Genomic DNA, 23,751 nt, shown 5'->3' with positions numbered 1-23,751 from the left:
GTGTATACCACACTAGAAAACCCACTTGGTCATCACACTTTGCTATCAAGTCTATACATTAGTAATGGTTGCTGTAAGAACCAAGTACAACCGGTAATTGATTCCGTGTGTGTAACCTGGCTGACAAAGTCATCAACCCCCCACACTAGAATGCTCATGCTATCAACCACTGATTTGCCATGCCTGGACCAGAATATTTACAGGCAGCTCGAAAAAAGCTGAAATATCGTCGACAGCGGCTAAAAAACAACTCACAACAATGATGACTGGGCAGACTCCATACCACATGCCCTGCCACCACCAGCCGACCTTTGACCCGATCATGTGACTGACGTCATTACAGAACTGCTTGACACCGTACACCCAGCCGATGGCGATGCACATGACGAGCCCGATGACGAGGTGTGGGAAGCCGGCCAGGTACTCGTCCATCAGCTGCAGAATGTGAACACCACCCTGCAACACACCGCATCTTGATTCCGATTGGGTAGATCCAGAACAATATCGCGTTATACTGTATATCTTGAAATCAACATGAGCATGAATTAAATGCGAAAAGTGTAAGTGATCTTTGTTCGCATAAATGAAACTTCACATTTATCCAAAATTACTATCAACAATAAGACGGCCTTATTGCACGCTTTGGATAGCGGAAATACCAACTTGAATATATACACAAACACTGTTTTTTGAGTAGCAGTTGTAACAAGTCCATAACAATGTCATTTCAAGAATAGGAGTTACGCAATGGGCGTCCAGCGAGTTCGGTGGGGTCAAGAGTTCTACCCACTCGTGTCAAACTAGGCATCACTGACCACTCCAATCAGTGAACTGTTGTTGGTTCAATTGCCTTTGAACTTCCTTAATTCCAGTCAATAGAATAAACATATACACTGTGTGTTTGTTTTTAGGAAAACACTGTTTATCATTATTACGGAAGTGCTTTCCTCAGTGCTAATTAGAAGTCATATTTGCTGTTTGATTGGATTGGATTGGATATATGTATCATGGGGTAGGGGTGTGGCAGTCGCATTGATTTTAAGTCACATTTTTAGCTAGGGGTCAGCAGTCGTATTATTTTGGAGACCCATTAATTTCAAGATTTACAGTATTCCACATGTTATACAACACTTCTTCACGCATCAACCACATCAGCAAACCTGATCACCAGATACTGTCAATCACCACTTAAGACAAGCATAGGTTGCTCAGGACCCGGAATCTACATAGGGGAGCAGTATTAAAACTTTATCAAACTTAGTTAAGACATTTTGGCCAAAGGTAAAGTGTTGGTCTTGAAATTAACTTTTATTCATCACACCATTGTAGGTGACCAACTTCCTTCAGTCCTTCGGGGCGGTCGGGTAGCCCAGTGGTTAAAGCGTTTGCTCGTCACGCCGAAGACCCGGGTTCGAATCCCGATATCGGTACAATGTGGGAAGCCCATTTCTGGTGTCCCCCGCCGTGACATTGCTGGAATATTGCTAAAAGCAGCGTAAAACCATACTCACTCACTCCTTCAGATTCAGAGAGAAATTGTAAAGAGTAATACCTCCATCTCGGATGGCCACATATCCTGTAAGATGAGTAAGGGAGGAATGTTTCATATTCTCAGAAAGTCTGAATTATTTTCTTTGCTCTCGAGGGGCGGTGGGGTAGCCTAGCAGTTAAAGTGCTCGCTTCGCACATCACACCGAAGGCTCCGGTTCTATTCCCACATAAGTACAATGTGTATAGGACATTTCTGGAGTCCCCCGCCATGATACTGCTGGAATATTGCTAAGAGTGGCGTAAAACCATAATCTATCTCTGTTCGCAAACCATTCAATGCCAACATAACAGAAAAAGTGTAAATATAACAAAATACTCACTCACTCGCTCTCAAACACTGCTGACATCAGTTAAACACTCTTCAATGACAGTACATGTATTTGCCTAAAGGGGTGGTCAGGTAGCCTAGTGGGTAAAGCGTGTACCCTGCCGTGATATTGCTGGAATATTGCTAAAAACGGCCTAAAAGTGTATTTTGTAACTGTCCAATGCATTATATGTAGGTGTCACAGCTGTAGCATTGAGTGAATGACTATTGTTTTATGCCAGTGTTACAAATATTCCAGTAATATCAAGGTAGGGTACATGAGAAAAGGGCTTCACACATTGTACTCATGTGGGAATCAATCCTGGGCTTTCAGTGTGATAGGCGAACGCATTACCCCCAAGGCTACCCTAACCCTTGAGGCAATCCAAACGGGGGCTATTTCCCTGCTACTACTCATACAATGATGTTACTACCTGTGTTGTTAATGGAAGCCCAAGTAGATAGGATGATGCACACAGTATGGACAAGACAAACACTCTCTTCTTCTTTAGCTGCTCTAGTCGCTCGTCTATGATGGCAGTGACAATTGTCTCCACCGATGTGAACAAGGTACTAATACCCATCAATACCAACATCAGGAAAAACAAGATGGACCACAGAGGCGATGCTGGGAAATACAAGATGGCTGCTGGATATACGATGAATGTCAAACCTACGTCTGAAACAGAAAAATTTAATACCATGTACTTTTACCATATTAGGCTTAAACAAATAACAGAACCGGTTCTCAGGCAATGGCTTTTGAGGGTCGTGTGTGCGAGATGTGGAATATTTAAAGATTTTTTATTTTTTTTAAATGGAAATAAAAATGAAACGTACAGCAGACTTTATGATGATGCGGGCGGTGCCTGAGAACCAAGACTATTATTTTTTTTAGCTTTAAAGGTGAACCCAGGCATTTGTTTCTTAAAAATATTACTTTCATCTATGCATAATGCATAAACATTTGATAAATATATAATATTATTTCCAGCCAATCCTCATTAAAATGTCATTCATTACAAAAGTTATAACTTGATGCAAGGCAGAAAACACATCAAGGGAGACAACTCTGTAGACATTATTATAACAAATGTGAAAACTTAATGCAACTTCCTTTCATAGAGTTAATAAGTATACAAATTATCACATAATTTTCAATTACATGAAAAGATCTTTTAAAAACTTTACCTGATTCAATAACATTAATAATTTAACTGTTTACCTGATTTAATAACATTTTCTACAGATGTGTTTAGTTCTTTTCCCAGCACGCCTATGACAGAAAACACAGCAAACCCTGCCATGACACTCATCAGGGTGTCCCCCAACACTACCAGAATCGTGTCCCTGGACAGAAACAAAGGATCAGGAATTTATAAAAGATTCCAAACAAAAAGCCTTGGTAAGCAAATTCGTGAAAAAATTATTAATTTGTTCAAAATTGGGATTTTTTTAAAGTTCCAATTTTCTTAAATTTAACTTTGTATATCAACATTACATTCAATAATGTGAAATGAAGCATTAAAACCTCTACCTCTTTATTGGTCCTGCTATCAGTGAAATACAGGTCGTCCCGACCAAGCCATGAGATATATAACATCAATTAGGTATATCTCAATTTACTTGTTCCTTTGTTTATTTGTTGTTTAACGCTGCACTCAGCAATATTCCAGCTATATGACTGCAGTCTATAAATAATCGAGTATGAACAAGACAATCCAGTGATTTACATCATGAGCATCGATCCATGCAATTGGGATACTAGGACATTCATCAACCAAGTCAGCGAGCCTGACCACCCGATCCCGTAAGGCGCCTCTTACGACAAGCCTAGTTGCCTTTTACCGCAAGCATGGGTTGCTGAAGACCTGTTCTACCCCGGATCTTCACGGGTCAATTTACTTGTATATGTGGCAATTTCTGATAGTGATTAACCATAACTGTCAATATCAGTGGGAAGATATGGATCAACCTTTTCTGCCATTATATTGTGGGGAAAAAATATGAATCTTTAGAAACATACAGTACAAAAGAAACAGATTGAAAGTAAAAACTGACAAATGTGACATATCTGACAGAAATTATCTCTGTTCATTTATAAACTACATCAGCCTCACGAAGTCCTCCGACATGTGTATGTTATTATGAAACTTGTTATAGCTCCTCCCACTTGTATATGTTATTATGAAACTTGTTTTTGATCCTCCCACCTGTATATGTTATTATGAAACTTGTTTTAGCTCCTCCCACTTGTATATGTTATTAGGAAACTTGTTTTTGCTCCTCCCACCTGTATATGTTATTATGAAACTTATCATAGCTCCTCCCACTTGTATATGTTATTAGGAAACTTGTTTTTGCTCCTCCCACCTGTATATGTTATTATGAAACTTGTCATAGCTCCTCCCACCTGTATATGTTATTATGAAACTTGTTATAGCTGGACAAGGTGGACAAGCCTCCCCAACAGGTGGACAGCGTGAAGAACACCTGCGTGGCAGCATCGGCCCACACCACCGGCTTGCCAAGCAACTCCCACCGTGGCGTCACGTAGTACTTGATGCCGTCCAGGTTGCCGTCCATTGTGATCCCGCGGATCAGCAACACCATGATGAAGATGTATGGTAGTGTCACGATGATGTATGATATCTGAAACAACCAAACATTGAAAGTTAGAGTCACGATGATGTATGATATCTGAAACAACCAAACATTGAATGGTAGTGTCACGATGATGTATGATATCTGAAACAACCAAACATTGAATGGTAGTGTCACTATGATGTATGATATCTGAAACAACCAAACATTGAATGGTAGTGTCACGATGATGTATGATATCTGAAACAACCAAACATGGAATGGTAGTGTCACGATGATGTATGATATCTGGAACAACCAAACATTGAATGGTAGCGTCACGATGATGTATATCTGAAACAACCAAACATTGAATGGTAGCGTCACGATGATGTATGATATCTGAAACAACCAAACATTGAATGGTAGCATCACGATGAAACATCGGAAACATCCAGTGGTTTTGCAACAGAACAATATATTGATGTCCATGAAACATGAATTCATCATGACAGTGTCAACACATGTCCTCTGTAAACGTCATCTCTAGCTGAAAGTGGCGTGGGGAAAATTGTCAGTTCCCAAGTCAGTATAGCGTCCACCATTAGCAGTGTCACCAGCTTGACAACGGCATATCACTGACAACACAGAATGGTTGCTGAGTGAGTGTGGGATGTCATTCCAGATCTGGACAAAGGCCTTTCGCAGCTGGACCAACGCCACCAGTTCTTTTGAAAGTTGGCATAAACATGTTCGATAGGCAACAGAGCTGGGGAAACAGCAGTCCAATGGAATGTGGGGATGTTCTGTTGGCCAAAGAAGTCTGTGCAGTGTGAGGGCATGCATTAACCTGCTGTAAAGTGATGTGAGGTCCACGGGTCTGAAGCAGGACGTGAGGACAGACAACTTCGTCACAGTAGTGTACACCTGTCAAATAGCTATCGCTGTGTGATGCACAGTGGGGCTGCAGTGAGGCCTCCCCATTATGTTCCTGCAACCGAATGCGTCAGGGTAACGTTCCATCTGACGTCAATGAACAATCTGACGGCCATCACTGCTGTCAAGATGAAACTCATCCCGTAAGTCCCGTAATGTCAACCTCAGATGTTGTCTGGACCATGTGTACTGTGAACGTGTGACAACTTTTGTACTCATGGGATTTTATGCACGTAATGACGGGGATGCACATGAACTTTCAAGGTCATCATGGGTAATCGTGTTAAAGTGTTTGAACATGTGATTATCATGCATGATTTTGAAACATCTATAGCAATTTGACTTTTATGCAATGTTTTTATGGTGCACATTAATTTTTTCCCACTAGTTTAGTAAAATATCTTAATGGATTGAACGAATAAGATATTAAAAACATCAACTGTTTCAAATGTTTGAAATATGTCAATAATTAAGCCAATTAATTTATTTTCTTCATCAAATATGCTTATTTTCAAAAAAGGTTCTGAGGGTAATAATATACCAATACCAATACAACATTCAGCATCTAGGTCTACATCAGGGTCAAAGAACAGGAGAGAAGTTCCTCCACTGCTGCAGACTGACCTTGCCCGAGGACTTGATGCCCTTGAGCAGACACATGAAGATGATGCCCCAGCAGAGGAGCAGACAGAGCGCCAGCTGCCACCGCACCTCCCCCAGGTTGTCCAGCCCCGGCGTCGACGCCAACACGGAACGACTGCAAGCAGACCAGAGTCACAGTGACTGAGTTGGTATTTACTCTGATGTTAACAACTGACTTCAATATGTTTTGTTTGCTTATGTAGGTTTGTTTGTTTGTTTGTTGTTTAACGCCACACTCAGCAATATGCCAGCTATATGACGGCGGTCTGAAAAGAATCAAGTCTGGACCAGACAATCTAGTGATTGACATCATGAGCATCGATCCATGCAAATGGGATATGATAACATGCATCAACCAATCCACCCGATCCCGTCAGTCGCCTCAGACCAGCATCGTCGCCTTTTACGGCAAGCATGGGTTGCTGAAGATCTATTCTTCACAGATCTGTTCATGGAGGTATAAACATAACACCTGTGTGCATGCTGTGTAAATCTGCGTAGCTGACACAACATGTGCACACCAGTTTTTATGTTTATGACCATATACCGTATTCAATGTAATAAGTGCCCAGGGCGCTCTCAAAGTTAGAAATAGGGGGCTCTTATTAGAATATTATTTTGGTGGGAAAAAAACAGAGTTGAAAGATAAATTTTGTGGTTTATGCTGACAGCCTGAAATGTTTATATACGAGAGAAACATTTTTCCAGAATTTAATTGCCCATAATTAAGGGTGCATATAACACAGGAATGCGTATTAAACGAATAAATAAGTGTTGTGTACATTGATCTATCGGAAGGGGTGCAAATAAATATTGTTCACTAACCAATATATTAGTAAATATTGCCATGGGCGCTTATTATGTCGAATACGGTAAATGCAATAACATATTGAAGTGAATTCTAATATATAGATACGTCAACACAATAGTAACTAATAGCTTATTTAATCATGAACACAAACAACTGTCAACAACTATATAAAATCAGTGACATCATAACCGCAAAAATGCAAGACAAGCACTGCCCATTCTATTATCAACCAATCAAAAACAGTAGTCTGTCAGTGGGTGTCGCCTAATTATTTTTAGGTTTATGGAAACATAAAAACAAAAAGAACTGCTTGGTTAGGCAATCAAATGCCACAGAATGACTTGTAATTTATTTATTTAGTGATATCTAATAGCAGCCTTGATAGCGGTCTCCACACATAATCCAGTTGAGTGTAATCCCATGAAAGAAGTCCCCATGTTCAACAGTCATTTTGACCATCCAATCCCCAGTTTAAATACCTTTTACAATAATAGTGTTTTAGATTGCTGACAGCCTGGGTCATTGGCCCAACTTCAATTTCAGAGAAAGCATGACCTTTTCTGCCTAGAATCATCAAAAGATGGATGGAACAGATTTTGTTACTTGGAAAGTTCTGTTTGAAAATACTGGTACTCAGGTTTAGGGAACAGAGGCTGACACAGAGATATAGGGTACTTTATGTTTGGTACTCTATGTTAGAAAAGGATGACAGGAAATGTGCATTTGAATACGATTGCAACAGTTGCACCAATCTCCGATCCTGCTACCGCTAAACAAAATTAATATTTTAGCAAATTAAGTTCTCGATTAAAAATTTGAAGACTGAACAAAAGAACATTCTTGAATGTCAAATAGATGGCCAAGATTGTATGGCAGTACTTCCTATAGGCAATGCAAAGTTTCATAAATTCAAATGTTTATTTTGATAAAACAAATGTTATATTTGGGATAACACTTTCTTAGTAAAGTACACATTCTTGTACTTTTTTGGGTTGTGTCCCGTCTCCAGTCTAACCAAATCGGCCTACCAGTTTTCGGACTTTTATTTTTGTGGAAGCCAAGGTGGCTGAGTGGGTTAGAACGCTAACTTTGTGTGCTGGCAGTTAGGTGCCTCACTCTGGCAGTGTGGGTTCGAATCCCAGATGGGACTCAACCCAAAAAAGTACGAGAATCTGTACTTTACTAAGAAAGTGTTATCCCAAATATAACATCGGTTACATTTGTCCACTTTCTAAATGGCATTGTGTGTTCACATGTCCTTGACAGTCAGCTTAATATACTGTTCACTTTTCAGCAATTGTTCACATTCAAGAGTAATGTGTGAATGAAATGAAAACACAAACTCACTAAAAATATTCTTCACTAGGACTTGTCCTGTTGATGTACTGTTCCTCGGTGATCACATCCTCACCAAATATCTTACGTAACGTCCTAACACATTGTCCTATCCGACTCTCGTTGAACTTGTTACAGTTCCGTAACACAGTGTAACATGAATCATTTTGAAAGGCTGGCAACTCCACGTAGGACATATTCACCGACGTACAGTTCGTCACGTCAAACTTGTTTTCATGACAATCTGCAGAGAGAGACAAAACACATCATTGACGGTGACTGATTATTTCATGAAAGCAGTTCTTTGAGACTCACAAGGTTTGGATTAGCTTTTAAAACTGTCAAGGGGACATGGGTGGCCCAGTCGTTAAAGGTGCCACAATGTATTTTGCAGAGTTGCATCCCTTGGGCATGCCAGGATGGTCGAATCCCGGTTTACCCTGATTATGTTTCTAGGTTTGTCAGCACGATAACCGTGCTCATGGGTTTCACCAAAAGTGGTAAATGTCTGAGATATGCATCACAGTTCTCTTTCCTCCCACATTAAGCTGACGAGCCATTATACAGCGGCATTAATCCCAACTCACTCACTAATAACTGTCAAAGTCCTGCCCCCCCCACCCCCCCCCCCCCCCCCCCCACCCTCAGAAACCAGCCCAAGACCACTTTCAGTCATGATGACCTTGTGCTATTTTCCACTAAAGTAATTTTGCTGACTTTTCAATTTGTCTTCATATGACCTGCCAACCTTTTTATCTACATCTAACAAACAAAAAATCCCGTTTCTGCCAGCATGGTCACATTCCCCTAGTGACTGAATGTCAGACTGACAACAAACTCGGTCTGTGATGAGCTAATGGTGACTGACAGAGTTGTCTTACATATAGTGTTCCAGTGGTTCTTGCAGGATCGCCATGGCAACTCTGACGTCATGGATGTAAACAAATAGTAGAAGCCCCAGGCATTGACCATGTTGTAGTATATAGATACAACACCGGACACAATCACCATGGAGTACCCGATACCTGAAAAAACAAAACAAGATCATTTTGTAGCAAACAAATAGAGACATCAGACACAATTATCATCAAGTGATACCTAAAGCAGAAGATTCAGCACAAAAGAATATCCAATATCTGTAACAAAGGACTAAACACAAATACCCAATACCTGTAGCAGAGGGTTGATCACAAATACCAAATACTTGTAACGGAGGGTTGATCACAAATACCAAATACTTGTAAAAGGGGATTGAATACAAAATACACAATACCCATAACAGGGGAGTGAGCACAAATATACAATACTTGTAACAGAGGATTAAACACAAATACACAATACCCGTAACAGAGGGTTGATCACAAATATCCAATATCTGTAACAGAGGGTTGATCACAATACCTACACCCAATATCTCCACACGTCTACAGCAGTGTCTGAATGACTGCTTCCAACAGTACCATGTAACAGCAGTGAATACACCTTGAAAAGCAAGTGTACAATACCTACACCATCTCCACATGTCTACAGCAGTGTCTGAATGACTGCTTCCAACAGTACCATGTAACCTCAGTGAATACACCTTGACAAGCAAGTGTACAATACCTACACCATCTCCACGTGTCTACAGCAGTGTCTGAATGACTGCTTCCAACAGTGCCATGTAACCTCAGTGAATACACCTTGAAAAGCAAGTGTACAATACCTACACCATCTCCACATGTCTACAGCAGTGTCTGAATGACTGCTTCCAACAGTGCCATGTAACCTCAGTGAATACACCTTGAAAAGTAAGTGTACAATACACCATCTCAACACATCTACAGCAGTGTCTGGGCTGCACCTGTTCCATGTTACCTGACTGACTATCTCACCCATGTCTTCAAGTACACTGTGGCTAGACGATCTACTGGGTTTTGAAAACGCTAACACAATACTTGGCACCTCCAAGTGATTTAGAGAACAAAAAATGTCAGTGCAAGTCAATCAAAATGTAACCAGGTGCTTTTCTCGACTGAAAATAGTTCATGCCCCTATTTCTTTGAATTTTCTTTGCATAAAAAACTGTTATTAAAATTACTTTTTGTATCATTTGATAGGACAGCTGATATTGATAGACTTTTTCTTGACAAAACCTTCAGGTCTTATCAATTCTGTAATTTAAATGGGAAAGAAATGTGTGATGGCATTGTAAAAATGGTGTTTAATTGTTATTTGTGTTCTATTTTCTAGAAGTTCAGGGTTGACAGATTCATAAACATAGATCACATACCTTAGTGCAGCGTAAAGAAAGAGCTATATACAATAATATTGTGAAACTTTTGTCTTCAAACAGAAGCACCATCTCAAAGTCGAACAATTTTCTTTCTTAAGAATAACAGCTTACATCCATTTGAGCAAAGATTTAGCTCACTGAAGTGAAAATGTTTATACACAGTTTTCATTTCATCTCATTAAAACAAAACATTTAACCTTCAACAACAGGAAAGCCCTTTCATGTTTTAAATGCTTGCATTAGAATATTTATCTCACAGAGGATCCAAGTGTTAGACATATTTGCCTTGGCACCAACTCAGACTTCAGATGTGGTGTGAGAATTCAAGCAGATTGAAGGTGTTTTCTTCAACAACAACTTCTTTTCCAGTTGATCATTTCTCTAAACAAATGCACCCTCTAGACATGATAGCACAAGTGTGAGTGACATGGTGCCTGGAACTGACCACAATTAGGTTTTAAAAGTCATCAATGATTGATTACTGATTATCATGGACAGAATTCGAAAATTTTACAATTCTGACATTCTTGGGTGAGTGAGAGAGTATGGGTTCAGGTTATGCCAGTCTCAGCAACAGACCATCTTAATAACAGTTGAGGACTCCAGGAACAGACTTCACACTTCAGACAGAAGGCTACCCCTCCCTGAGCTATCATCTAGCAATATGAATTAACCCTGCTAATGTCTATACAAATACATACGCATGACGCTGTTCCGCATACATCCCCGGAAATCCCTATTTTAGAAAACCTCTTATCGCATTGAGTATTTAATAAGGTGGCTTGCCGCATAAAACCTATCTGGGTTTCAAGACTTCTATAGGTTTGTTGTACCGGTATTTAAATATTAAAATACTCTTCCTCAAAACATTTTTGTATATGAATAAATCATTCTCGCTAATAATTCATAATTTCTCCTCCCCCCAATGAAGATCCAGGTTAGTATTGGTCTTCAACAACCCATGCTTGTCATAAGAGGCGGCTAACATGATCGGGTGGTCAGGTTCGCTGACTTGGTTGATGCATGTCATCGTATCCCAACTGCGCATATTGATGTTCATGATTCTGGGGGTTGGGGATTCCCCTCGCTGGGGTTAAAAGGGGTCCATGGTATTTGGTGCGCTTCACAAACTTGGACATTTCAATACTTTCTATGAATATTTCAATTTTTTCTCTTGGAAATTTACCAAATGTATCTTGAAAAATTAATATTGGAAACAGAATTGCAAACATTTTTTTCAGTTTACTAGGCCTTTAAGTTTTATTCAAGAATTACTTCCAGGAAAAGATTAACATACATTTTAAAAATGATATATCCATAATATTTATCTTATTAACTTCTCTATTTGTAATTCATGCCAAAACTCTTGCACTGCTGTTTCTTTGCATGTAAACACCAAGAGATGCACTTGATCTCACCTGAAGCGTATCACATGAATAATCTTTGAAAATCAATTTTTCAAACTTTACCCACACACTAAACAACATCAGTAGTTGTTAAAATTTCAAATATTTACAGAAAAATGTGATTCAGACATTGATTGGATCTGTTCTGTTGTTTTATGTTCAATATTTGATGTTCTCGGGAGCTACTTGTGATTCCCCCATCCTACCAGGTGCAGAAGTGGTGCCACTTGAGCACTTCCTCCCACGGCATGATGTCAGACCCATTGAGGTAACTGAGTTCCTCCCTTCCTGCCAACAACTTTTACAAACTTATTACAAAACACATGATGTCTTGACAACCCATACAGACTCAAGGCCGATCTAACTTACAAATTTGGCACAGCTGAATTTATCGCCATATTTATCTACTTAAAATAATATTTGTTCAGCTTCCTGTTACACTCATCTTCCTGAGGTAAGGGCGTTACCTGACTGAAAAAGTCCAGTTTCAACCCTTCCTGAAGTACGCTGAATTTCCAGGCTGGATCGTAGCGCCACCAGTGGCTATTATGCGTTATGTCCCTTCTATGTCCCTCCTATTGACTAATCGGGGTGGTCGGGTAGCCTAGTGGTTAAAGCGTTCGCATGTCACGCCGAAGACCCGGGTTCGATTCCCGACATGGGTACAATGTGTGAAGCCCATTTCTGGTGTCCCTCACTGTGATATTGCTGGAATATTGCTAAAAGCGGCGTAATACCATACTCACTCACTCACTATTGATCAAACAAACTCCCATATCACTTGCATTTGCTTCAAACAAAATGGTGGCACCAAGTCAAAACGATCTGATCAATAATCAAGATCCATAATAAAACAGATCTTACCTTGGAAGTGCATCAAATCACTTGAGCACCTTGATTAAAAACATGAAAAGATTTGCAAAATATCTGTTGATGCCCATTTGATGGTACACATGCATGTTGTTTACAAACCAGACGTCGAGTTCGTTATGCGAACTTGATTGGACTATGCATAGACTCGTTAGTCCAGCCAAATTGTAACTCTGGAATTGCAGCCTAGTTCGTCAAGGGTGGAAACTGGTCTTTTATAGTCAGTTAATGTCTTTGCCTCCGGAAGATGTATTACACCGATTCCTTAAATGTTATCCTGAGTCATCAGGATTTGAAGAAATATGCCAACACATGAAGACAATCCCTTAAAATGTTTAAAATGGCTGCACACCTACACAAATAATAATCACAAAAAATATTTCCAAAATCAAAAGAAATCTCTTAAAGAAGAATCCCATTTTATGATTCCAACTATATCATAAGCATGAGTTTATGAATCACTATCATATAGTCAAGATACCAGGTGTTTGCCTTGAAAAAGTGAGCATTTCCTGCCCCTCTGGTGGCACCCATCACAAACACATGCAAAGGCAAGTCAACTGTTCAGCCCAAAGACATGGACACATATGGAACAAGTCAAAATAGGGAACTTTATCGAATAATTTTTGGTCACTGATATGTCAAATTTGGAAATGCCCTCTATGTGTCTTACTGAAAATGTCGACCACCTCCGTGGTCTTGTGGTAGAGCGTCCGCCCGGAGAGCGGAAGGTCCAGGGTTCGATCCCAGGCCGCGTCATACAAAAAGACGTTAAAAGATGGTACTTGTTGTTACCCTGTCTGGCGCTCGGCATTAAGGGGCTAAAACAAGGACTGGTCGGCTCGGAGTCAGTATACTGTGTCTGAGTGGGGTATTCATGTTAAACTGTGGCATGGTATCTCAGTGAGCTAGCACTATAAATCGGCATCAGTCCGGACTAGTACAAGCAGCCACACACACACACATACACGTGCATGCACGTCGCTATATAAGTGCAATAATCTTGGACGCGACGTTAAACCCAATTTCACCTCACCTACTGAAGATGTCTTGAATGTTGTATCCTTGATCGAACAACTTTTAAGAAAGAGTTGTATGATGCTCTTTGAAATTTTGTAGAAAAAGCACGCTCGATTGTACCTCAAAGGTTGTGTTATGTAGACACCAAAGGCTTGAACTGATAACCCTAACTGTCATTGTCTATATTAAAGATATCAATTCAAGTAATACCGTATTTTCTTGAGTATAGTGCGCACCCATGTATAATGCGCACCCCCCTCTAGCGGGTTCAATATTTTGGAAAAAAAAGAAATTTGAATATTATGCGCAGAAAAAATTTACACCGTACCCTTTCAGCGAAGTCCGGCAAACGAACGGGTGCTGAGAGACTTCGTCAGTACAAATTCGAAATTTGAGATAAAAAATCACCAGACATGTTTATTTACCGTTTAAATAGTATTTATTGTTCTGCTAGGCATTGTTTTATATCTAGGGATTAAGATTACCTTGTGTATTTTCTCGAAAACTAAGCCGGAAACAGCAATCAGCTGTACACACGTTTTCTTGGAATTGACCGGTGATTCGGTCAAGACACACCAAATGATATAACTTCATAGGATTTTTAATGCAAGGATCGGCAACAATTGTATCTGAAACTATTTTTTTTATCAGGAATAATATATTCCATTATTTTCTTAATTATATGCAGCCTTTACTAAACATATTTAAAATAATAATAACCCTAAGCGAAGCAGCTGATCGCTATTGCCGGGTATTATTTTTTACATGGAACCAGTCTGACCAGTCACCGTCAAGGCTCACGCGCACGTGATCGCGTGATCGCGAGAATTTCATGTTGACATAGAATCGTCAAACAAAAACAAATATGACTTTTAACGAGTCAAAGTATGTCATTTATGATATATGTATCCATTCTCTGTCAACTATAGTTCGTTTCAAGGCGTCAATAGCGGTATTCTGACCGTGGTTGCTGTTAATAACGGTGAGTTGTGCGATCTTCTGATCGCTTCACACACGATTTCGCTGAAATTAATAAAAACAATATTATAAGGAATTTTGAATAAAATTAATGAAATAAGTTACAAACATAAGTCCAGATATACAAAGAACACTTTTTATAGCCAGACAGTGTAATTACATGATTATTTTGCGTACTTCAGTATGGATTTGTTGACATGGTATTTCCGGTGTTTCGTGCGGTGTTTCGTCACGGTAATGTCTTTCCATGGGGGAAAAAAACATACAAACTCATAATTCGTGTATAATGCGCACCCCCTTCTACACAGCTGTGTTTTTTCGAAAAAAAGTGTGCACTATACTCAAGAAAATACGGTAAACACAATTCTTGTTTATAAAAAGATTTATGAAAAGGTCATACAATCTTGTGTTGTTATTTAATGGTCAAGGCTACCTTACGAAACAAAAATGATGTTTATGACTTTGTTTACTTCTGAGAATTCGTCTCAAATCAAACTTTAAAACATATTTCATTTTAAATTTGGCCTCACACCCCTGTGCAATTTGAGAATGAACATCCTGGCATTAAAAGACATTTAAAAGGTGTCTTTAAGGTTTATTTCATATTTCTTAGAACATATTTCAAAAACTTTCAATGAATGACCACAGCATGCATACACTGACATAAATATTCAAGCAATCTTAGCCTCGAGCGAGGAACACCCTGCCCCCAGAATGACATATTGTCCCACATATAACACTGACACACTTACCAGAAACAATTAATGACCCAACAGACCAAGGAATGTCTCATCTAGGTGGGGTAAGTTTCGATTTTAGGAGGCGCGTGTGACATATTAATGTGCAGTCAGGTTATTCTGGGTGACTCAACGATGTACAGGGGGAGGAGAGAGTGGGGACATTATTCCTGTCAGGAAGAAGCGTGAGGCATGTGTGGGAGACATTAATTATCTGTCTACACATCTAATCCTGCATCTTATAGCCTCTCCAACACCATGTCTTGTTTTATAGTTTTTCCTGACAAATAATGCCATGAGGCACACCTTATCAAGAAACTATTTTCAGTGCGACTTAAGGACAAAAAAGCCAGAAATGTACACAGAAAAAAATGAACAACCTTAGAATTCAGGAAATTATTCTAAAAATGCCTGTTATTCAGGCTATGCTTGCAATATACCTAATAGAAGTTAAGGACCACCGACATTTTGATATTACGATTGATAATCTGTCATGGCATGTCCTTAACTTCTTTTGAGTAGCATACTTTACCTAAATCCTGCATTGAACAAAAGTGAAACAATATGTAGGGATTTAATTGCCATCAGCACCTGAATCTTCACTGTTTTAAATGTAGGCACTGTTTTAAATGTAGGCACTGTTTTAAATGTAGGCGAGGGTGATCAATCAAACAAGACAAAGGTAGATACATAATGCTTTGTAGCTCACTTTAGTGACTGGCTGCTTTCAGTAGACACTTGGTAGTCAGTGAGTGAGTTGGGTTTAATGCTGCTTTGAACAGTGTTCCAGTTATATCACGGCGTGTCAGCTTAATGTGGGAGGAAAGCCCGAAGTGATGCAGGTCTCAGACGTTTACCACTTTTGGTGAAACCCACGAGCACGGGTATGGTGCTGACAAACCTAGGAACAAAATCGGGGTGAAGCGGGAATTAAACCCACGATCACAGGTTTCTGTCGTGCCTAAGGGACGTAACTCTGCACAGCAAATTGCAGCGCCTTAGACTACTGGGCCACCCGTGCCCCCAGACACTCTGTAAGCACAGCACAGTACAGATACACTATAATGCTGGTATGTACAACACAACTTCATGAACCCTATAGCTTGCCCAAGCTGTTTTTCAGTATGAGTGAGTGAGTTGGGTTTAACGCCGCTTTTAGCAGTATTCCAGTTATATCACGGCGAGTCAGCTTTATGTGGGAGGAAAGCCCGAAGTGATGCAGGTCTCAGACGTTTACCACTTCGGTGAAACCCACGAGCATGGGTATGGTGCTGACAAACCTAGAAACATAATCGGGGCGAACCAGGATTCGAAACCACAATCATAGGTTTCTGGCGTGCCCAAGGGACGCAACTCCGCACAGCGAATTGCGGTGCCTTAGACGACTGGGCCACTCGTGCCCCCTTATTCAGTGTGACAAGGTGTATGGTCACCAATGCTAGTCAAAGGACCAACAGTCAACATACCAATACTCGGGGGGACAGAAGATGTTTAATTGTATGTCCACATGCTCACATCAAATGTCACAATCATACCACCACTCTGTGAAGATTCGGGTTAGAATTGTTATTATCCACCCATGCTTGTCACAAGAGGTGCCTAACGGGATCAAGGGGTTAGGCTTGCTGACTTGGTTGATGCATGTCATTGTATCCCAGTTGTGTATTTCGGTGCTCATGATGTTAGTCCAGACTTGATTATTTACAAACTGATGGCACACAGTTGTAATATTGTGTGTGGCGTCAAACAAAAAACAAACAAACAAAAAAACACAATCATACCAATATATAAGCCTGGACAATGGTTGGTTGGTTGGTTTGTTGTTTAACGCCACACTCAGCAATATTCCAGCTATATGACGGCGATCTGTAAATAATCGAGTCTTGACCAGACAATCCAGTGATTGATCATGAGCACTGATCCATGCAATTGGGATCAATGACATGCATCAACCACTTCATCGAGCCTGACCATCCGATCCTGTTAGTCGCCTTTTATGACAAGCATAGTCGCCTTTTACGGCAAGTATGGGTTGCTGAAGACCTATTCTAACCCGGGTCTTCACGGGTCGCCTGGATAATGGGCACATATGAGATTAGTATATGACATACTTGTGTCCATTATTAAAATAGATGTAAGCTAAAGTAAACAGGAGCCTGAAAACTACATTACAAACAAATATAATATAGCTACGCCATAAATCGCAAAGAACAATGAAGAACTAAGCATAGTTTATTTCACATTGTTCTATCATGACGTCATTTCTGCAGATTCGTACAAGCACTCTTGATGGCGTCATAAATTAAACGATGTTATTTTTGAGAAGGTAGTGTCTAGTGAGCTGTTCCCCATAGATGTAGCTGGGCAACACAGATGGATAGAGCGGCCGAATGATTACACCGAAGTGGAAGAGATATGACAATCGGTATTGGGAAAAAGGTGCTGATAATCAAGTAAAAATTGTGAGAATACCAAACTTAACCCCTGTACATAAAATGGACTTGTCTGACATTGCCGAGGTCAGATTGTATTTGGGGAGTCATCATTATTTAAATACGGGTAAATGTTTGTAAAGCTTGTACAATATATTGACATCCTTAAAAAGGCTGTACAAAATGTTGATATCTCATATAAGAAATAAACGACTCGTGGTCATTGTTTATCATACAATTAAGCACTGCAGGGAGAATAAACCATTCAGGGTTGCGTCGTTTATGTCGTTTATCATAGTTTATTTCGTAAATATACAATACAGTATTGCCCATACACTAATTTCATCTCAAATTTCACAATGACACATTAACAATTGTTTGATTAATGTTTTATCTGACAGGAGCATGCTTAAAGGCAAGAAGCAGTTTTCACCAGGAATGGGCTTCACACATTGCACCCATGTGGAAGATCAAGCTGGGGTCTTCGGTGTCATGAGCGAATGCTTTATCCAGTAGGCTACCGACTGGCCGAATTCTATCATCCTAGAGACACCCTTCCTGGCGTCCTGTATACAGTGTTAAGGGTCATGCCCTGTTGTTTCGGAGGAAGATAATACTAAAAGCCTTACCTTTAAACAGTGGCACTGCTCTCCATATGGTGATGGGTCCAAGACTGGCGTACTGCCCAAAGGCCAGCTCCATGTACACCAGGGGGATGCCACAGAACACCAGCATTATCAGATAGGGGATGAAGAACGCACCTACAACAGAGGATTGTCACAGTGAGGTGTGTTTAACACTGCTTTGAGAGAGTGAATGAGTGTGGTTTTATGTTGCTTTTAGCAATGGTCCAACAATTCCATAGTAGGGGACACCAGAAAAATACCTTAGCATGACAATTTACATTAGAAAAAAGAAGCTCTTGTTCCATTGGAGAAAGACAGGAACAAGCATTGGACTTCTGTCAGTACACGAGTGTCAGATAGCCATTGTGGAACTACCTTTGGACTTCAGACAGTACAGGTATGTCAGGGAGGCATTGTGGAACTGTCTTTGGACTTCAGACAGTACAGGTATGTCAGGGAGCCATTGTGGAACTGTCTTTGGACTTCAGACAGTACAGGGATGTCAGGGAGCCATTGTGGAACTGTCTTTGGACTTCAGTCAGTACAGGTATGTCAGGGAGCCATCTTGGAACTGTCTTTGGACTTCAGTCAGTACAGGGATGTCAGGGAGCCATTGTGGAACTACCTTTGGACTTCAGACAGTACAGGTATGTCAGGGAGCCATTGTGGAACTGTCTTTGGACTTCAGTCAGTACAGGGATGTCAGGGAGCCATTGTGGAACTGTCTTTGGACTTCAGTCAGTACAGGGATGTCAGGGAGCCATTGTGAAACTGTCTTTGGACTTCAGTCAGTACAGGGATGTCAGGGAGCCATTGTGAAACTGTCTTTGGACTTCAGTCAGTACAGGGATGTCAGGGAGCCATTGTGAAACTGTCTTTGGACTTCAGTCAGTACAGGGATGTCAGGGAGCCATTGTGGAACTGTCTTTCAACTTCAGTCAGTACAGGGGTGTCAGGGAGCCATTGTGGAACTACCTTTGGACTTCAGACAGTACAGGTATGTCAGGGAGCCATTGTGGAACTGTCTTTGGACCTCAGTCAGTACAGGGATGTCAGGGAGCCATTGTGGAACTGTCTTTGGACTTCAGTCAGTACAGGGATGTCAGGGAGCCATTGTGGAACTGTCTTTGGACTTCAGTCAGTACAGGTATGCCAGGGAGCCATTGTGGAACTGTCTTTGGACTTCAGTCAGTACAGGGATGTCAGGGAGCCATTGTGGAACTGTCTTTGGACTTCAGTCAGTACAGGGATGTCAGGTAGCCATTGTGGAACTGTCCTTGGACCTCAGTCAGTACAGGGGTGTCAGGGAGCCATTGTGGAACTGTCTTTGGACCTCAGTCAGTACAGGGGTGTCAGGGAGCCATTGTGGAACTGTCTTTGGACCCCAGTCAGTACAGGGGTGTCAGGGAGCCATTGTGAAACTGTCTTTGGACTTCAGTCAGTAGACAGGTGTCAGGTCACCTTAAATCAGTATTTCCAAGAATTGATAAAATTTACCACTCCCAGATAAGACATGTAAATGCAATACATTCGTTCCTGGGGTCATCAACGTCATCAGTGTCGGGGTATCCTGATCGCAGAAAGTATATTCCTGAACATGGTGCTTTCAGACTACTGTAACGAGACCTTAATTTCTACTCCTTTTCATGGACGTTTGCCCTTTCTGTCTTGTGTTCTGCTAATGACCCCTCTTCAGGTTGCACTTCACTACCACCTTCTATGATGGACGGTTGGCCCAACCTGTGCCACAGGGAAAGTGTCCTTTCCACCAAATTACCAATGCAGCGAAACCACACAGGAGCTCATTAATGGAAAATGTCTCAAAAAAAAGCCAGAGAGACAGGTCCACTCTCACAAAATGTTCTGACCTTAAAGAGTCACAACAACTATGGTATTTCCATAAATAATTTATTCAGCATATGTCAGAGAGTGAGTTGGATTTTATGCTGTGTCTCTTACATCAGGACTACTGGCATATCCGTTTATGAACTGTGAAATATGTTTTATGCAATTTTTATACAGTATGTTACTGTATGCATTCTAGTATTTGTAGAGTACTTGTGATTTGGTAGCTTTTCGTCCAACGAAATAAACGGATAGCAACAAAATTATTGTTATCTTGATCAGGGCTATGTTTGCTCATAATAGGCCCATCAACATAGGCAAGTAATAATAAGGTGATTGATAAAAGTGCTCAAGTTGGTCCAAATTGAAAGGTATACTTGCCCTGGGATATGCATTTTATAACCCAAATCGGCAAAGTGCGAGGTGCACGTGCGAAAGGCTCGGGGGACAGATTTCACGTGCTTCACACAGGGCTGACTAACACAGTGTTCTCACAGTTCCTGAATATCTTTCAAAATACCTTTAGCAAAACAATGTTTTTCAAGCATTTTCGGTGCTATAAATGTTGGACATGGTTTAAGTATGTTAGACCACTCGGACCTAAGTGTCTAATCGTTGAAATGTTGCGCTCCTCGTGGTTTAATTAACCATTTCAGCGATTAGACACTGGGTCCTTGTAATCCAACCTATACTTAAGACATGCTGGGTGTTTGCTAAGTGTAACATCGTAGACAGACCCTAGTACATGACCTTGACTTACCGCCGCCATTCCTGTAGACAAGGTAGGGGAACCGCCAGACATTTCCCAGTCCAACAACATATCCAAGACAGGACAGGACAAACTCAAACCTCCCGCTCCAGTTGCCCCGAACCTTGTTTTCCTCCTCGCTGGACTCATCGTCAGAGCTGGAGATTGTCATCAGATCCGAGAGGTACCCGGGGCCACTCAGCTCTGATGTGGAATCGCGACGTTGACGCTGAAAACAAAATGATACCCTTAATAAAGCGGAACATTTCCATAAAAGTTGTCATCAGATCTGCGAGGTACCGAGCCATGCAGTTCCAAAGTAGAACCTTTATGTTGATCCCCATTAAATATGAAACATTTTCACACAAACTGTCATCGGATCTGAGAGGTACCAGGAGCCACTCGGCACCAGAGTATAATCTCAACATTGACGCTAAAAATATAATTATCATTTTAGAAAGTTTGAACTTTGTCTACAAGAGCTGTTAACTATCATCAGATCGTCAACAGAACTAGAAAAAAAATCATTAAAAGTATGGTGGTCCACTGACCTGATTCTGATGCTGAAAACACAATTAGTCTTTAGAAAAGCTGAACATTTCGGTATAATTGCTGGAAACTGTTAATAGATCCAGACATATGACACACTCAGGCCCAATGTGGAGTCCTGACCCAGAAAATCACATTTTCCTTTAAGAAAGTGGAATTAAAACTTTCTAAAAAGAGCTGCAAAGGACCATGCAATGTGAAACGCACTCCAACACAAAGTCTCCTCAACACTGATGTTCTGTCTTGATTGCTACCGATAATGTTATACCTCCAAGAAGGCTAATATTTCTACAAGGAACCTGCAATCTGTCAGAAGAAGTGGACCTAAGTCTCGACACAGAAAATGATAATATCCTATTGAATTGCTCCCGCCAACCATGCTGGCTCCAATGTCATCTAAAACGTGTCAATATACGGTCTAAAAATATCCTCTTCACTGCCAAGATGGCGATTGTCTGGATCTGAGAGGTGTGATGGAAGGTACCAGCATGTTGTGGCGTGGCGCTGGGGCTGGCTGTGTACACCTGGGCAGTGTCACTGAACCAGATAATCAGGTTTGTTAGGCAGTTAATTGTGTTAAGTTCATCAACAGTGATGGAAGGTATCATGTCCGGAATACTGGGAGTGAGATATAACGTCCTTGAGTGAGTGAGATCTGAAGTGAGTGAGATTGAAAGTCATTTAGTGAGATATTGTGTCCTTGAGTGAGTGAGATCTAAAGTGAGAGAGATCGAAAGTCATTTAGTGGGATATTGTGTCTTTGAGTGAGTGAGATCAAAAGTGAGTGAGATCAAAAGTCATTTAGTGAGATATTGTGTCTTTGAGTGAGTGAAATGGAAAGTGAGTGAGATCAAAGTTCATTTAGTTAGATATTGTGTCTTTGAGTGAGTGAAATCGAAAGTGAGTGAGATCGAAAGTCATTTAGTGAGATATTGTGTCCTTGAGTGAGTGAGATCTAAAGTGAGAGAGATCGAAAGTCATTTAGTGAGATATTGTGTCTTTGAGTGAGTGAGATCAAAAGTTAGTGAGATTGAAAGTCATCTAGTGAGATATTGTGTCTTTGAGTGAGTGAGATCTAAAGTGAGAGAGATCGAAAGTCATTTAGTGAGATATCGTGTCATTGAGTGAGTGAGATCAAAAATGAGTGAGATTGAAAGTCCTTTAGGGAGATATAATGCCCTTGAGTGAGTGAGAGAGATTAAAAGTCCTTTAGTGAGATATCGTGTCATTGAGTGAGTGAAAGAGCTTGAAAGTGAGTGAGATCGAAAGTGAGTGAGATCTTAAGTTCTTTAGGGAGATATAATGTCCTTGAGTGAGTGAGTGAGATCGAAAATGAATGAGATTTAAAGTCCTTTAGGGAGATATCAGTTCCTTGAGTGAGATGCGAGTCCCTAGGAGAGTAAGTGGGATCTCAGGTCTTTGAGTGAGTGAGTGAGTGAGTGAGTGAGTGAGTGAGTGAGTGAGTGAGTGGGTGAGATTTCAAGTCCCTCAGTGTGGCATCTCACAGGCCTTGGTGAGATCTCAGGTCCTTGAGTGAATGAGTGAGTGAGTGAGTGAGTGAGTGAATGAGTGAGTAAGTGAATGATTGAGCGTGATCTCAAAATACTGACTGAAATAGCTTACCCTTGAGTGATTGACTGAGATGCCAGTCTCTATGTGAGTCAGTGGAATCTCAGGTCCTTGAGTGAGTGAGTAAAGTCTCAAGTCCATGAGCGTTAGTTCATTGCGAGTGATTTCAAGTCACTTAGTGAGTGAGTGAGATCTCAAGTTCCTGACAGAGTGAGATCTAAAGTCCTTGAGTAAAAGAGTACTCAGAAAACAAATCCCTGAGTTATTGAGATCTCAATGGTCTGACTCGGTTGATGCATGTCATCGTATCCGAATTGCGTGGATCGATGCTCATGATGTCAGTCACTGGATTGTCTGTCCAGACTCGATTATTTACACACTGCTGTCATATAGCTGGAATATTGCTGAGTGCAGCGTTAAACAACAAACAGTACAAACAAATAATAGATCTGAATATCTGCAACCTGTAAACATGGAAACTATCCATCCTTCATAGTTAGGCCCAGAACTTTTGACCAACCCCTTGCAGCA

The 23,751-nt window shown here is 40.7% G+C and overlaps 1 protein-coding gene across 3 annotated transcripts in view; it reads right to left on the bottom strand.

Annotated features, from left to right (window-relative positions):
- The window catches only part of LOC124115625, a 247,733-nt gene that overhangs the window by 10,134 nt on the left and 213,848 nt on the right, over positions 1 to 23,751 (bottom strand). For all 3 annotated transcript variants that reach the window (XM_048387630.1, XM_048387629.1, XM_048387631.1), the window contains exons 14-22: positions 21,115 to 21,331; positions 18,513 to 18,644; positions 9,047 to 9,190; positions 8,178 to 8,409; positions 6,002 to 6,134; positions 4,272 to 4,510; positions 3,084 to 3,208; positions 2,293 to 2,537; positions 256 to 456 (exon numbers count right to left, since the gene is read on the bottom strand). In XM_048387630.1, coding sequence (XP_048243587.1) covers positions 256 to 456; positions 2,293 to 2,537; positions 3,084 to 3,208; positions 4,272 to 4,510; positions 6,002 to 6,134; positions 8,178 to 8,409; positions 9,047 to 9,190; positions 18,513 to 18,644; positions 21,115 to 21,331 — 1,668 coding nt within the window. The remainder of the gene's footprint in view (positions 1 to 255; positions 457 to 2,292; positions 2,538 to 3,083; positions 3,209 to 4,271; positions 4,511 to 6,001; positions 6,135 to 8,177; positions 8,410 to 9,046; positions 9,191 to 18,512; positions 18,645 to 21,114; positions 21,332 to 23,751) is intronic.

The sequence above is a fragment of the Haliotis rufescens genome, unplaced genomic scaffold, assembly GCF_023055435.1.
Source record: "Haliotis rufescens isolate VD_foot unplaced genomic scaffold, xgHalRufe1.0.p SCAF_7, whole genome shotgun sequence".
Lineage (NCBI taxonomy): Eukaryota > Metazoa > Mollusca > Gastropoda > Lepetellida > Haliotidae > Haliotis > Haliotis rufescens.
The sequence above is the reverse complement of the archived record's forward strand: the minus strand, read 5'-3'. Positions and strand labels throughout refer to the sequence as shown.